This window comes from Rana temporaria, chromosome 5, assembly GCF_905171775.1.
Source record: "Rana temporaria chromosome 5, aRanTem1.1, whole genome shotgun sequence".
Lineage (NCBI taxonomy): Eukaryota > Metazoa > Chordata > Amphibia > Anura > Ranidae > Rana > Rana temporaria.
In genome coordinates, this window is record NC_053493.1 from 227,240,434 (window position 1) to 227,256,576 (window position 16,143).

The following is a 16,143-nucleotide window of genomic DNA, read 5'->3' on the forward strand; positions in this document are numbered from 1 at the left end:
GTAATGGTTTTATATATATATATATATATATATATATATATATATATATATATATATATATATATATATATATATATATATATATATATATATATATAACTATACATAATTATAACAAATAATAATATAATTATAATAAAAAATATTCAATAATGTAATCAAATCAAAAACACTGACATTTTCTCAGTTGCAGAATTGTCACTGTCATTACTTTTATTTTTTTATGATGAATTTCCCCACAAATCATTATCGCTCAATTCTGCAAGTGATTATAATTTATTATCACTGTTTTTTAGCTGGTCTAAAGCCACTTTTGACATAAAGGGACAGTTTTTGGCTGCTATGGAGAATCTACAGTTTGCAGGCAGAAAGAACAGTTTTTATTATACAAAAGTTCATGCAGGACACTGGGCAGACCAGTAGGGACAAATGGGGTGTGTATTTTTTACATACAGTACTGTAATCTGTAAGATTACAGTATACTGTATGTATTGTGTTTATTTACTTTTTTGAATTTAGAGCCGTTCTCCGCCCCCATTCGTCGTAACATTGCAGGGAACGGAGCTCAGCGGCACACAGGCACTGTGTGAATCGGGCGAGGACACCGCTCGATCACACAGCGGAGAGGCATTGAAGGATCCAGGGAAAAGGTAAGTAAGCAATGCCTGTGGATACTGCAAGGTGATCCCGAGTCTGGCTCGGAGTTACCACTCTTGGTTCTGAAATTCCACCCCGAGCCAGACTCTGGAATACCGCCAGGGGGGTTAATGTGTTTGTATACAATGGTTTTAACTTTATCCAATTAAAAACTTACATTTTTTAATAAATATATGCGTGTGCCTACAAAGCCCATATCTTTATTCTTATTTCTTCTCTGGCACATAAATTAGTCCAGCGCCATCCCAAGTGTGCTGGGTCTGATGCCCTGGCTGACCTTCAGCTCTGATCCGCCTTGTGTCCCACAGGGCCCCAGTCAGGCTTTGTAAATTTGGAGCCAGCTTTCAGGCTGCCTTCCCCCCAGTCCACACCCCTTCTCCACTCTTATTGGCTGGGAAGAAGCCATGCGTGCCTGGGTTTCCTGAATGGATTGGAGGACCGAGATGGGAAATGTAACAGAATGACCCATGACACCCAGAGACTTTTGAAGCATGAGGGGTACTCCTGTGCCAGCGTCACTAATCACTCTTGGGTCTAGGGTCATCCTGTGCCCCTTTTGGGCATAGGGTGACTGGGAAATATTAATTATAAATTACATGAGATGGGACATTACTGATAATTCACGTTGCAGGATATCTTGAGATATTACAAGTGGTTATTCTGACCCCACCAGGTCAGTGGAGTGTTTTCATTCAATGTGAGGACACATGCTTTTGAGGTGTTAATTGGGGCTGCTCCTAGACATTCCATTGTGAGATGCTAATTCAGTCCATAAAGGTCAGATGTCTAGCTTTTAGGTGTTAAGTCAGCCTGGCTCCTAAGACCTCTCATTATGTATGCTAATACTGTTTTATATGTGGAATGTGACTTGTCAAGCTGTAGTAATTAACCCCTCTAATGCGGAGACGGGACGTCTGGGGGAAAATGAACTCAACTGAATGTCATTGTCTAAAAGAATGTGATTGAAGCCCCATTGTGTGATGTGTAGGTGGAGAGTTCTTTGTCCCTGTGATTAACTGAAACATGCTGTACTGTATATAAGAAAGCTAAGATACCATTAAAAGTGTTCATACATTTTAAAACCAGAGAACAGAGCTGTGCGTGTCTCGTTCATTCTGGGAAATGGGATGGATCATGTCTGCTAGATTGTGGAGTGTCAGATAAGCTGTCGTGGTTGATGGAATGGGAATATCGTAAACGGTGGTGACCGTTACAATGGTGGCACAGCAGTGAGATGGTTCCATCGCCAGAAGAACAGCTACAAGATCACAGGACAATGGAGACACAGTATGAACGGCTGAAGCTCTCTTCCCTCATGGACTTACTGGAGAACCGGGGCAGACCGGCCAGCAACCGTAAGAAAATGGACATTATTGCAGAACTTGTCAAAATGGATAGAGCTGAAAGGCCCAGCGTAACAGACAGGACACCCGAGGAAGAACATTTTGATCAGGCTGTTAAACAAGAACTGGCACAGTATGGTCCTAATGCTCCATAGACCTGGTTAAAGCGGCTGTGGATGCCACCTGGCTACATCAAAGAGGTGCTGCAGCAGCAGAAGTCACATCAGCACCAACTGAAGAGAGAGGAGAGGTACAGATACCAGTCTCCATGTAAGAGGAATTCAGAAGGAGGTTACAAGAGATGCGGATAAAGCACAGAGGACCAGTATCAGAGGAGGCCCTGCTGGGATGGTCGGATGTGATTTGTTGTCAACTCTGGAAAGGAATCGCTAGCTCTTGAGCAGCAACACCAGGGAAAGGTTCTCCCCTCCATCCATGTAAGGTACTGGCCACAGTATGACGTACGAATGCCGTTGTTGGGGGAACAACCAAAGCAGGAGTAGACAGCGGAGTTAAGCAGGCTGATCCGGGCAGAGATGTGGTTGGATGAAAGCTACATAGCCCTCCGGTGGTATGTAGCCCAAGAGTGCCCGTGGTCAGCGGATAACAGCCCCATGGAAGGCTTTGACTATGATGGCCTGGGACTATTGTATTGGAGGATGTCCAGTGATCCTGACTTCGGGGATGATAGGGAGTGACGCTTGGAGGACATAATGGAGCACAGAGAGGGAAAATTGAATGTCTGGGAAGGCCGCTGGTCACAGGAAGATTTGGAGTTTCTGGCCATTCAGGAATGGGAGCTGAATAGACTCTGCTCCTAGACTCTGCTCAGCAGCAGGGTGGGGCTCCCGTTGCCTGGGACTATGAGGAAATTTCAAATGACAACTCTGAAATCCTGACTGATGAATCGGCAGTGGAAAATATGGAGATTGCCATCCCTAAAGCTGAAGCGGATGGTGTGGAGTTCCAGGGAGTCGGGGCAGTTGGCCCCTCTCCCCAGCAACAAGCTGAGGTGGTAAAGCTTTTACTCCCAGCTGAATCACTGGCAGCAGGGCAGGATGCTACTGGCAGCTGCACACAACTGCAGCTTGAGCTGACATCGATGGATGGGACTGTGGTCTCCACTCACAGCAACCCAGCAGAAGAGCTGGCAACAGAGCAGAGTGCCACAAGCCTATGCTCTCAACTAACAGAAGAGGGTAACAAAGAGAGTTCTTTGTCCCTGTGATTAACTGAAGCATGTTGTACTGTATATAAGAAAGCTAAGATACCATTAAAAGTGTTCATACATTTTGAAACCAGAGAACAGAGCTGTGCATGTCTCGTTCATTCTGGGAAATGGGATGGATAGTGTCTGCTAGATTGTGGACTGTCAGATAAGCTGTCATGGTTGATGGAATGGGAATATCGTAAACGGTGGTGACCGTTACAGGAAAGTGTGGCAGTATACTGACAACGGCATGGGAACAGTGAGCTGCCTGTCTGTCGCACAGAATGGAGCAAGGCAGAGGAGATCGCTGATTGAGAGCCTGAATGGGTCTGCTGTAACTGAGGTAAGACACTGCTATACTCAGGTCACTCACCTAATGAGGATTCTCTGTACTTCCCAAAAACAAAAATAGCCGAAAGAGGGTGGCTGGGTCAGTGTCATAGTAAAGACAAGTAACTCTCTTTATTCAGATACACTTACATAAAAGTATCTTGCAAGCAGCACACAGGGTGGGTGTGGATCACCAATCAAGCAGCCAGCAGTCACAAGGGATGAGAAGACTGTTGTGGGGATAAGCTCGGACCCACAGTATGGAGGTATATAACTGGCGGCATTTCCAGCTCTCACAGAGCTAGCAAGAGACCAAATCAAGATGGAGGTGGGCCGCAACACATTTCTGAGGCGCCGCCTCATTCTTTAGGCAAACCTGCCCCCCTCTAGAGGGAAAAATGTATACTATCTGGAATTTGTTTTTAAAACAATCAATCAGCACGGAAATCAGGTGTGGCTAGTCGCTCAATCAACAGGGCAATACTGGCCGACATTTAAAGTTGTGATACAATCTCTATCATGTGTAACTGTCATAGCACAGCACAAGTGTACCTATAGCACAGCAGGCAACAAGCTAAAACGTATATAAAATAGATTAAAGTGGTTGTATAGTGCTTTTTTTTTTACTTTTACCTATAATAAGGCTTACCTGTAACTAAAAAAAATATCTCCTAACCTTTACGGTTTAGGAGATATTCCCCTTGCAATGAGCAGCTGAATGCAACCACTTTAATCTATTTTATATACTTTTTAGCTTGTTGCCTGCATACTAGCTCATTATGCCTTTTGCTTTACAAGGTTAAAAAAAAAAGTTCAGCGGGTATACAACCGCTTTAAAGGAAAATGGGAATGATTACAGAAAATCCTTACACATGATAAAAATGTCATCTGATCCAAGTGAACAGCTGTATACTAACATATTTATGATAGTATTTTATAATAAATGGCAAAACATTGATTAACAACTCTATTAAAGGTGACATAAAAAAAACTATTATGATCACTGCATGAATAATTACGCTAAAAAATGACAAATTGTAAGTTCATCAAGATGCACACCAAGTGATAATTCCTATCAGCATATCTAAAGGGTGATGGATATATACACAGATGGTAAAAAAATGAATAAAAAAAACTGTACAGGGATAGGAGGGGGAGGGAAAAAAATAGGGAGCGTAGGGGAAAGAGGAGAAATACTGCTAGCTGCAAATTTATCATTCTAGGCATCATAGAATGTGTTGACTCCTATCCCCTCATTTAAAACCCCCTGTTTTTTTCAAGGTAAAAAATTGGTAGGTTTCCCTACGGCATGACCTTTGGAATCTTTCTGCCTGGGAGTCACAAGAAGAGACAGATTCCAACACCCAGACTTTTAACCCTTTAACCACTTCTTTATTATGGACATCAAAGAAGTGTCTATGTTCATCTGATCACTCTTCAATAAGTCTCCTATGTTTCCCAAATAGTGTCCTTACTGTCCGAATGGTGCGGCCTGCATATAGTAGGCCACAGGCACAAGTCAAACAATATATAACAAATTATGTTAAGCAACTGTAGAATTGCTTGATATGATAGCTTTTACCTGAATTATCTTCTGGTGGTGCTGGATGAACCGACACATTTTACATCAAATTTTTTTACACTGAAATACTGTCAGATTGCAAAAAGATGGTTAATGTTCTGACTGAACAAGTACATCCTACTTGGAGCCACCATATATTTCACACTTCTAGCTTTGCGATAGATGATCCTTGGTCTCTCTGGCAAAACCACAGCTAACTTTGGGTCCTGTAACAGAATATCCCAGTGGCATCTTTTTGTGTTGATTGTGATACTGGGTAATGAACTTGACCTCTGACCTAGTAACAGAAGTTGTTGGCTTGTCCATTGGTGATGGGGGGCTTGGAATTCCAAAAAAGGTTTTTTGAACTATGTAAGAATTGTATCTCTTGTCCATAAATGTATTTATTAAGAGTTGTTCTTGTGCCTTGTAGTCACTATCTAGTGTGCAGTTCTTTCTCAGTCTACAATATTGGCCCTTTGGAATATTCTGTTTCCATTTGGGATGGTGGCAGCTTGTAAAATGGAGATATGAATTACCTAAAACATGGGGGGGGGGGGGTATGTTGTGCTGTGATCTTATTATTTTCATGTGTACTCTACATACCTGCTGATGATATTTTCTTATTTTTATGTAACCTGTAATGTATAACCATTGGCACAATAAAAACTTATTTTGAGTGAAAACAAAAAACAAGGGGGGGGGTGACAGGATGGTGACCTGTCACTCTGTGAAAAAAAAATAAGTGTTACACAAGATTTTCATCAAGGCAGGTTCAGAGGCTCCAGCTTGTATCTTATGGAGAAAACGTTTAGATTCCTCAGAGACTGGTAAAACCTTATCGGTGTCCTGAAGCCCGGAGACCTTTAGGGCCAGATTCACGTAGAATTGCGGCATCGTAACGTATTGCATTTACGTTACACCGCCGCAAGTTTTATGGGCAAGTGCTTGATTCACAAAGCACTTGCCTGTAAACTTGCGGTGGCGTAGCGTAAATCCGTCCGGCGCAAGCCCGCCTAATTCAAATGGGGCGTGTATCATTTAAATTAGGCTCGTTCCCGCGCCGAACGTACTGCGCATGCTCCGTTTTGAAATTTCCCGCCATGCTTTGCGCAAAATGACGTCGACGTGAGTTACGTCCTTTCCTATTCACGGACGACTTACGCAAAAAAAATTTCAAAATTCGACGCGGGAACGACGGCCATACTTTAACATGGCAGGTCTAAATATACGCCACAAAATAGCAGCTTTAACTATACGCCGGGAAAAGCCAACTAGCGACGACGTAAGAGAATGCGACGGCCGCGCGTACCTTCGTAAATCGCCGTAAACAGCTAATTAGCATACCCGACGCGGAAAACAACGCAAACTCCACCCAGCGGGCGCCGAAGTATTACACCTACGATCCTAAGGCGTACGAAGCCGTACGCCTGTCGGATCGAAGCCAGAAGCCGTCGTATCTTGGTTTGAGGATTCAACTAAAGATACGACGCGGCAAATTTGAAAGTACGCCCGGAGTAACAGCAGATACTCCGGCGTACTTCTTCTCTGAATCTGGCCCTTAGAGACTATGGGCCAGATTCACAAAAGAGATACGACGGCGTATCTCCTGATACACCGTTGTATCTCTGAGATACGATTGTCGTATCTATGCGCCTGATTCATAGAATCAGGTTACGCATAGATAGCCCTAAGATCCGACAGGTGTAAGTGACTTACACCGTCGGATCTTAGGCTGAAATTCTAGGCCGGCCGCTGCGATTCCATTGCGGTCGGTGTAGAATATGCAAATGACTAGTTACGCCGATTCACGAACGTCCGCTTTGCCCGTCGCTCTAAATTGAAGTAGTTTCCGTAGAGATACGCCGCGTAAAACTAAAGTTCTCAAAAATTGTCATACACTCCATTGAAGTCTATTAATCGTGTTGTGCGATGTGTGTGTGTGTGTGTGTGTGTGAATCTTGTTATGTAGTTCTGGACATTTGAAGATCTAATAAGGAAACTATTAGCAGACCTCAAAAAAGCATCCGAAGTCAAATTGAGAACATGTACCAATGCCAAAATCAAATAAATAAATAATATAAAAAATAAATAAAAAGGTATAGCTCCCTACGCACACTGACAATTTTGCTGATGTGAGACCATCCTTTTATAGGATGGGTGATGGGTTATGCCTTCCATTAAATCAGTGACTCTTGTGGCACACCTGACCTGGGGTATGAGCTATGAAATTCATTATAGGTCATTCCTTATTTCGCTTTATTTCTCCAATTTCTATTTTCTAAAGGCAAACCTGCAAGTTTATGACCAAATGTTTGCTGTTCTAACTTCACAAATATCTGAGAAGAACCTATGATAGCAGTGAATCCAGACATCACCCCTAATGTCTAGTAGTTGCAAACACAGTGCATTGGATTTCTATGGCTACTGTCTGATGGTGGCTTATAAAGTTGAGTCAAGAATTGGAAGTTTAAATCTTAGGCTAGGTTTACACTGCTGCAAATTCAAAATCGCGGTAAAATCGTGATTTTACCGCGATTTCACAGGCTGCGGTTTTGCCGCAATTTTGCCACGATTTCGGCCGCGATTTAAGAGACATCTGTGCAGGTTTCTGCACAGATGTCAATGTAAATCGCGGCTCGAAATCGCAAAAAGTAGTACAGGAACTACTTTTTGAAATCGGTGCAGCGCCGCAGATGCGGTGTCGCACCGATTAGGACGGTGCCATTGCCGACATTTGCTGACGATTTGAGATGCATCTCAAATCGTACCAAATCGTACCCAGTGTGAACCTGGGCTTAAGGGGCCAGTTGCTGTATAGTACATGGCACCTAAGCAGTGCATTTTTATTTTTCTGGAAGTTTTAACATAACTTAACATGTTGTGGTTCTGTCCGTGCATATTTTGTTTTATAGGCTGAAGCAATAGTTATCTGCTGTGCTGTTTTAGTACCTGCCAATAAGACACATTTACATAAGTTGTTGCTTTAATGTTTGTGGAGCCGTTTACCTTGCCTTTAAGAAATTAAATTGTAGTCCAACCCCTGACCACAATAAACATGTGATTTGTTCTATGTTGACATTTGGGAGCATATGGATGGTGGTATAACAATTGCTAGTTATTTAATTTAAGACATAAATAATGAATAATAGAGATGAATTCCAACCCTGCCATCATATTTTATATTCTGTTAGGGCATCAAACATTTCTTACAGTCACTTGCATTTTTTCCAGTCTAAGGAACCCATAATCATTAACCAAATGACTGACTTACTTTACAGAACTTTTTGTTGAATCAGGATCCTGAGCAGATACATGGCCAATTATACTGCCTTCTTTCACATCTTCATTTACTTCAAACACATAAAAGGGTCTGTTAAAAATGGGTGCTTCATCAACATCATGCAGTGTAATTTTCACAATAGCTGTATCCTTGAATGACCTAAGGTGTGAAAATCTTGGATCCTCAAATGTATTAGCAGCCTCAACCTCAAATGTGTGCATTCCATGACTTTCAAAATCCAGCAGCTGTAGAAAAAAAATGCATAGTTTATCATTAAACAGTATTGTTAACATGAAAAGTAATTAACATTTTTGAGGATCAATAAAAGGGTCAGTTTACATATATCAAATATTTGAGTATAAGTGGACGTTGGACAGGTTGAGTCACTCACTAACTTGTAATGAAAATATACCAGTGATTAGAAGTTACCAGCTGTAATTAAAGGATAACATTATGTTTTGTAAGAAATATAATACATGCATCTTTTTGCAGGTAAAGAAAAAAATGTGCATGTATTACACCTTTACATAACATCCTGTAAAGCATTCACAGGTGCAATACCAGGAACATGCAGACCCTCAGTACACAATCCAATATGGGCAGGCAGTTATTGAATGGCAGAAAGAATCAATGAACTATGAGGATGCTCACCAGTAGGGATGGGCCAAACACCCCCCCCCAGTTCAGTTTGCACCAGAACATGCGAACAGACAAAAAATGTGTGTGAATATGCTAACCCTATTAACCACTTAAGGCCCAGACCAATATGCAGGTAAAGGACCTGGCCAATTTTTGCGATTCGGCACTGCGTCGCTTTAACTGACAATTAAGTGGTCGTGCGATGTGGCTCCCAAACAAAATTGGCGTCCTTTTTTCCCCACAAATAGAGATTTCTTTTGGTGGTATTTTATCACCTCTGCGGTTTTTATTTTGTGCGCTATAAACAAAAATAGAGCGTCAATTTTGAAAAAAAAAAATCAATGTTTTACTTTTTGCTATAATAAATACCCTCAAAAAAGATATACAATTTTTTTTTTTTTTATCAGTTTAGGCCGATACGTATTTTACATATTTGTTGGGGGAAAAAATCACAATGAGTGTTTAACGATTGGTTTACGCAAAATTTATAGCGTTTACAAAATAAGGGATAGTTTTATGGCATTTTTATTAATATTTTTTTTTTACTAATAATAGCGGCGATCAGAGATTTTTTTCGTGACTGCGACATTATGGCGGACACATCGGACAATTTTGACACATTTTTGGGACCATTGTCATTTTCACAGCAAAAAATGCTATAAAAATGCATTGTTTACTGTGAAAATTACAGTGCAGTTTAGGAGTTAACCACTAGAGGGTGCTGTAGGGGTTATGTGTGACCTCATATGTGTGTCTAACTGTAGGGGGGGGGGGCTGGACATGTGATGTCACTGATCGCCTTTCCCTATATCAGGGAACAGACGATCAGTGACATTGCCACTGTGAACACACACCTCTCCCCGTTCTTCAGCTCCTGTTACCAATCGCGGGACACCGGCGGCGATCGGGTTCGTGGGTCCCGCGTCCACGGTCTGAAGCTCCAGACCGTGTCGCGGGCGTGCTCCCGCGGTGCGCACGCGACCCACGGCTGGGCACTTAAAGAGGACGTACAGGTACGTGCCTGTGCCCAGCCGTGCCATTCTGCTGATGTAAATGTGCAGAAGGCGGTCCTTAAGTGGTTAAAGACACGAACATGAAAAATTAAAAGTGCTCATTTTATAGGCTTATATGAAAGTTATTTCCATAAAAAGTGTATGTGGACCCAGGTACTCCCCCAGGGGACATGTATCAATGCAAAACTATCGGGTTTTTTTCTGGAGCAGTGATTTTGAGAATGCTTAAAATGAAAGTCTGTCCAAAGTATTTTACAGTCCTACAGCAAAATGACATTTCTTAATGAAGAAATGTCATTTAAACTTGCTTGCAGCTGTAATGTATTGCTGACTCCCAGTAATATAGATAGAAATCAAGGAAAAATGTCTTATGTGCCCCCAGTCCATACCAGGCCCTTTGGGGACTGGTATGGACTGTGTCTATGCACAGCTGCACCAGATTTTACACCCTCTAGTTTTATTAAATCAACCCTACTGCTTTCAGAAGAGATGGAAAGCTCATGTTTACTACTTAACCACTTGCCGACTGCCTCACGTACATATACATAGACAGAATGGCATAGGCAGGCAAAGCAACGTGCAGGTACGTTGCTTTAAATCTGCTACCTAGCGGGCTCTGTGACTGTGCCCATGGGACCCGCAGACTTGATGTCTGCCGGAGTTTCGCGATTGTGTCACTGAGCGGCAGAACGGGGAGATGCCTATGTAGACAAGGCATTTCCCTTTTCTGCCTTGTGACAGGACACTGATCTACTGCTCCCTGTCATCGAGAGCAGTGATCAATGTCATGTCAATGGTAGCCCAGTCCCCACACAGTTAGAATCACTCCCTAGGACACACTTAACCCCTTCCTCGCCCCCTAGTGGTTAACCCCTTCCCTGCCAGTGTCATTTACACAGTAATCAGTGCATTTTTATAGCACTGATTGCTTTATAAAATACAATGGTCCCAAAATAGCGTCAAAAGTGTCCGATGTGTCCGCTATAATTTTGCAGTCATGATAAAAATTTCTGATCGCTGCCATTACTAGTAAAAAAAAAATATAATAAAAATGCCATAAAACTATCCCCTATTTTGTAGATGCTGTAACTTTTGTGCAAACCAATCAATATACTGTACGCTTATTGCAATTTTTTTACCAAAAATATGCAGAAGAATACATATGGGCCTAAACTGAGGAAATATATATATATATTTTTTGGGGATATTTATTATAGCAAAAAGTAAAAAATATTGTTTTTTTTTTTCAAAATGGTTTATAGCACAAAAAAATAAATACCACAGAGGTGATCAAAAAACCCCAAAAGAAAGCTATATTTGTGGGAAAAAATCTATAGATATATACTGTATATATATGTATATATATATATATATATATCTATCTATATCTATCTATATATATATATATATATATATATATATATATATCTATCTATCTATCTATCTATCTATCTATCTATCTATCTATCTATCTATCTATCTATCTATCTATCTATCTATCTATCTATCTATATATATATATATATATATATATATATATATATAGATCTATCTATCTATTTATCTATATATCTATATAGATTTATCTATGTAGATATTCAGTAGATATAAATATATCTATATAAGATTTTTTTTTGGTCTAAATATATTTTTTACAGATACAGAAGAAACCATTTTGCTCCCGCCAGAATTTCCTTTTCCTTGTAATATCCTGAGTGCTGAACTGAAATTTTAAACAATGTTATCTTCTTTAATAAAAGGGAGAAGAAAAAAACATGCTATATATAGCAAATAAATAAACAAATGGTGCAAGCACCAACTTTTCTGTGAGATATCAGCACAGTTCCAATACAAAATAGCTTTATAAAGTTGTGCTAAATAAATGAACATAAAAAGTCTACAACCAATGTGCTATAATATTGAAGTGTGATCCTGTGTGTCAACACCACCCCCAAAGGGTGAAAGACTTGCCTATCAAATGATATGGACCTTTCATTACAAAAGGTCACAAGCACTTATGGCTCCATACTAAGCCAGGGCCTTTATAGCTTCAGAGGGTCTTCCAAATTTGCACACCAATTTTCCCGACACAGTTGTCATTGGAGTCACCCAAAACAAAAGAGGCAGAAAAAAAACTCAAGTGCCTGGATCCAATAATCTTCAGAGATCTTTCCCGGTCACAAATGACAGATGAGAGGTAAGCGCAGGGTGTGACCTGCTGACAATGAATGGAGGACACTGGGCTCTGTACTCCTCTTAAAACATTATTGAAACCAGACAATGAGTTTTTTTTCTGCCTTTTATGTTTTGGAGAACTCCAATGACAATGATGTCAGGAAGATTGGTGTGCCAATTTGGAAGACCCTCTGAATCTATAAATGCCCTGGCTGGGTATGGAACCACACGTGCTTGTGATCTTTTATAATGAGAGGTCCATATACTTTGGTAAGCGAGTCTTTCAGCCTTTGATGGAAGCATTTTTTTTTCACAGTGCATTCCTTAGCAACTAGCTATCCTTACATTCAGCTGTCAGTGGGGAACCCAGCTGACAACTCGTGACTCATTTGGTTGTTAAGGATGTGGCGGACGGTTTCCCAGTCCATTCCTTAGCAACTAGCTATCCTTACATTCAGCTGTCAGTGGATAACCCTGTTGACAGCTGATGAATCATAGGTCTTTAAGACGCAGGCAGGTGCCAGCTCCTAACAGATGCACAAACAGAACATTTGTCTGTTGAGATTCATTTAGGTCCGCTGCCATTTTTTAGTCAATGGATGTTTTAAAAAAATGGATGTTAATATAGGCTAATGCCAGCGGGTGTCAACAGATGATCATCCGCTGACATCCGCCATCCACTTGCCTATGAGACTACATGGGTGTCCATTTTTCCTCCCTCAATGGACAGAGCAAAAACGGACAAACTGTACGCCCATGTAAAAGGACCCTTACAAGTAGAGGACCAAAGTGGCAAACAGAAGCAGTGCACTGCTAATATATACCACCATGAAAATTGGTGCAGATAAAAGGTTAATTGATTTACTGCAAATACATCTTTTAGGAAGGAAACGGGGGCGCAAAAGCATTTTTAAAACAAGTTCATTTTGAAATCATTGATTTTACATGTCACTTCTGAAACATCCTTTATACAGAGGTCATAAACAAATGTAAACAGAATACTGTACTCCAAAAAAGTGGTCAGACAGAATCAAAGCAATCTATGTTATCCATTCAAATAGATCCAAAAGTATTGTGTAAATTATTAAGTAATAACAATCTGGCATGACCTTTTTAACTGTTATGATTCCATCCTGTGTTTTCTTGTCTGTGATGATTTCAAAGTAGTCTTTAGCATCTCTATCAATAACTGTGTATTTGATCTCTGCATTTTTACCCACGTCATCGTCATTGGCTTTTATTCTTCCAATTGCTGTTCCTACAGCAGCAGACTCCAGTGACATAAACTGGTAAATGCCTAAAATGTAACAAAACATTTTTTTAACTAAAATTCTTAACAACAATAGCAACATGTACAGCCACAATCAGTATTTTTTGTCTTCTAATATAAAATAATCATTAATACAATCTTTATTTCTTGTAGGCTAATAGTATGGGGCTGTAAACCTACAATATTAATTACATTTTAAAATACATATTTTTTTTTTTTATATACAGTATGTCTTAGTTGTGTTTTTGCAAGCAAAGTGTAACAAAACAGAAATTGAAAATTGAGAACAAAACACATACTTATTAGAGTGTATGTATTACCATATATAGCCAAAACATTCCTTTACTTGGAATTCGATAGGGAAGGATTATGCCACGTACACACAATCGTTTTTTCCGATGAAAAAAGTCAGATGGACTTGTTTTATCAGAAATTCCGATCGGAGTAAAAAAATAGAACATGTTTTAAATTCTTCAGATGGAAAAAAAATCAGATGGGAAATTCCAATCGTCTGTGTGGAAGTCCGTCGGAGAAAAATCCATGCATGCTCAGAATCAAGTCGATGCATGCTCGGAAGCATTGAACTTCATTTTTCTCGTCTCGTTTTGGATGGTCGGAATTTAGTCTGACAGTGTGTATGCAAGACTGCTTGAAAAAAAAATTCCGATGAAAAAATCCATCGGATTTTAGACCATCGGATACTCCGATCGTGTGTACGTGGCATTAGAGTCCCTATCAAGTTTTGTATTATTTTCTTGTTCCTTTTAGGTAGAGTCACCCTTTCTGTCAGCTTTGGTGTCTTTTCCACAAGTGACACCTGTTCTAGAGACAACTGTCTAAGAGGGGGATTCCATATGCTTTGTAGAAATTTGCTCTCACTTTTTGTTGTGCCTTCAAGACAGAAAGTGAGAAAAATCTACTCTATGGACAACAGTGAAAAAACAAAAACAAATGGCATAACTAGAAAAATGTTTTGGCTATACATAAATATTAAGAAATCTTGTTCTTTGAATACCATGCAGGCTGCCCCATTGTCCTGCTTACCTGTCTCTAAGTGGCATAGAATAAGCATGCAGCAAGTAAAGTCAAACACAGTTAGTAGTCATGATCTATTTACTTGTTCTGCAGTAGGGATTTAGCAAGATTTGGAGCCACTGGTTAATCTTTACTTTTGTGGGGAAAATAGCAAAAAAATAGCAATTAAAGAAAAAATAATATAGCGTATATAATCATGACACAAGTTATATTGTAATTGAATGTTATTTAAAATTACCTTTCCTTTTCAATCTGCAGCTCTGTAATTTTCTGCAAAATACAATGCAATATGGCTACCTGGAGTTGTTCAGTGCACAGCATGTGTACAGAACTCCCCCCAGAAACATAATTTGCTTGTGTGATTAATACATTTATTATCCCAGAAGTCTGCAATAAGATACAAGTGAGATTTCAGGCATACCCTGCAACAAAAATGTCATTTTTGGTGACATACTGCCAATAGGAAATCACGTCAAAAGTGATGCAGACCGAGCAGCTTTCCTCATTAGTGTCCTGCAGGTGCTGCAGCTGATTGATAATTATGAAAACCCTCTCATTAAACTCACTTTCCCACATGGACAAACACACAGGAAATAATTCAGAATAGCAAAAGGTTGGAATCTGCAGCATAGTGTCAGGGAAGAAACTGGAGAAGAACTGGCAGATATACCAATACCTGTTATGGCCGCACTAATCCGCGCATGCGCCTTAGCAATCGGCGCGTAGCGGCGATTGCTGGCCTATATAAGGACTTAAACTGCTCTCATAAATTGCTGGATTATCGTCATCTCTGTATTATGTGTTTCTTGCTACTGTTTGATTACCTGTTACCGACCTGGCTTATCCTGACCTGCCCTGGCTTCTCTCCTGGCTCTGAATCCTGCTTGTTTCACGGACCTGCTCCTTGCCTGTTCTAGATTGTCTTCCTGTCTTTGACCCCGGATTGATCACAACTACACCTCCTGCCTCTGACTGCTCTCCTGTGTGTAACCCCCGGCCTGGCTTTTGAAGACGTCTCTGCTGATCCATCTGCTAAGATCCGCCAGTACCTTCAGGGAATCATTGGCTGTGACCACCTTCTCTGCTCTGGGGAGTCCGCTTCTGGAACCATCAGACAGCTTAATTGGCAGGCAACCTGTGCATCTCTGGGCAGAGCACCCTCTGTCTCCAACTCCAGGGGTACTCTGCTCTCAGCCTGGTACGTGACACATAGCTTGTTAAAATTCTTGTAATGTACATTGATCACCCAGAGGGGAATGTTTTTTTCTCTTAACAAAAGGGGAGTTACTCTTTAATTTGAATGATGATTGCACACTTTGTTTATCCCAGTGAAACCCCTGCATCATCATGTGTTTGTACCCATCAGCTATCATTCTAATGCAGAAATTACATTTCCACAGATGTATCCCATAATTGATAGCCAGCACAGGTGACAAGCCTTAGGAGCTCTTGTATATACCACTTTCATTATGCAGAAAAGCTAGTTACTTCCATGCACATTGATTGCTTTAACAGATTTTACCTATGTTTAAATTAGTGAACTAAGAACTGCTCTCTGTGGGTGGGCAAAAAATGGCATCATAAAAATGAATGCATTTTATTTTAATATATGTTTTATTGTTTTACA

At 40.4% G+C, this 16,143-nt stretch overlaps 1 protein-coding gene across 2 annotated transcripts in view; it reads right to left on the minus strand.

The window, feature by feature from the left end:
* Positions 1-16,143, minus strand: part of LOC120940616 (cadherin-9-like) — a 253,777-nt gene that overhangs the window by 52,400 nt on the left and 185,234 nt on the right. For both annotated transcript variants that reach the window (XM_040353569.1, XM_040353570.1), the window contains exons 5-6: positions 13,321-13,508; positions 8,376-8,629 (exon numbers count right to left, since the gene is read on the minus strand). In XM_040353569.1, coding sequence (XP_040209503.1) covers positions 8,376-8,629; positions 13,321-13,508 — 442 coding nt within the window. The remainder of the gene's footprint in view (positions 1-8,375; positions 8,630-13,320; positions 13,509-16,143) is intronic.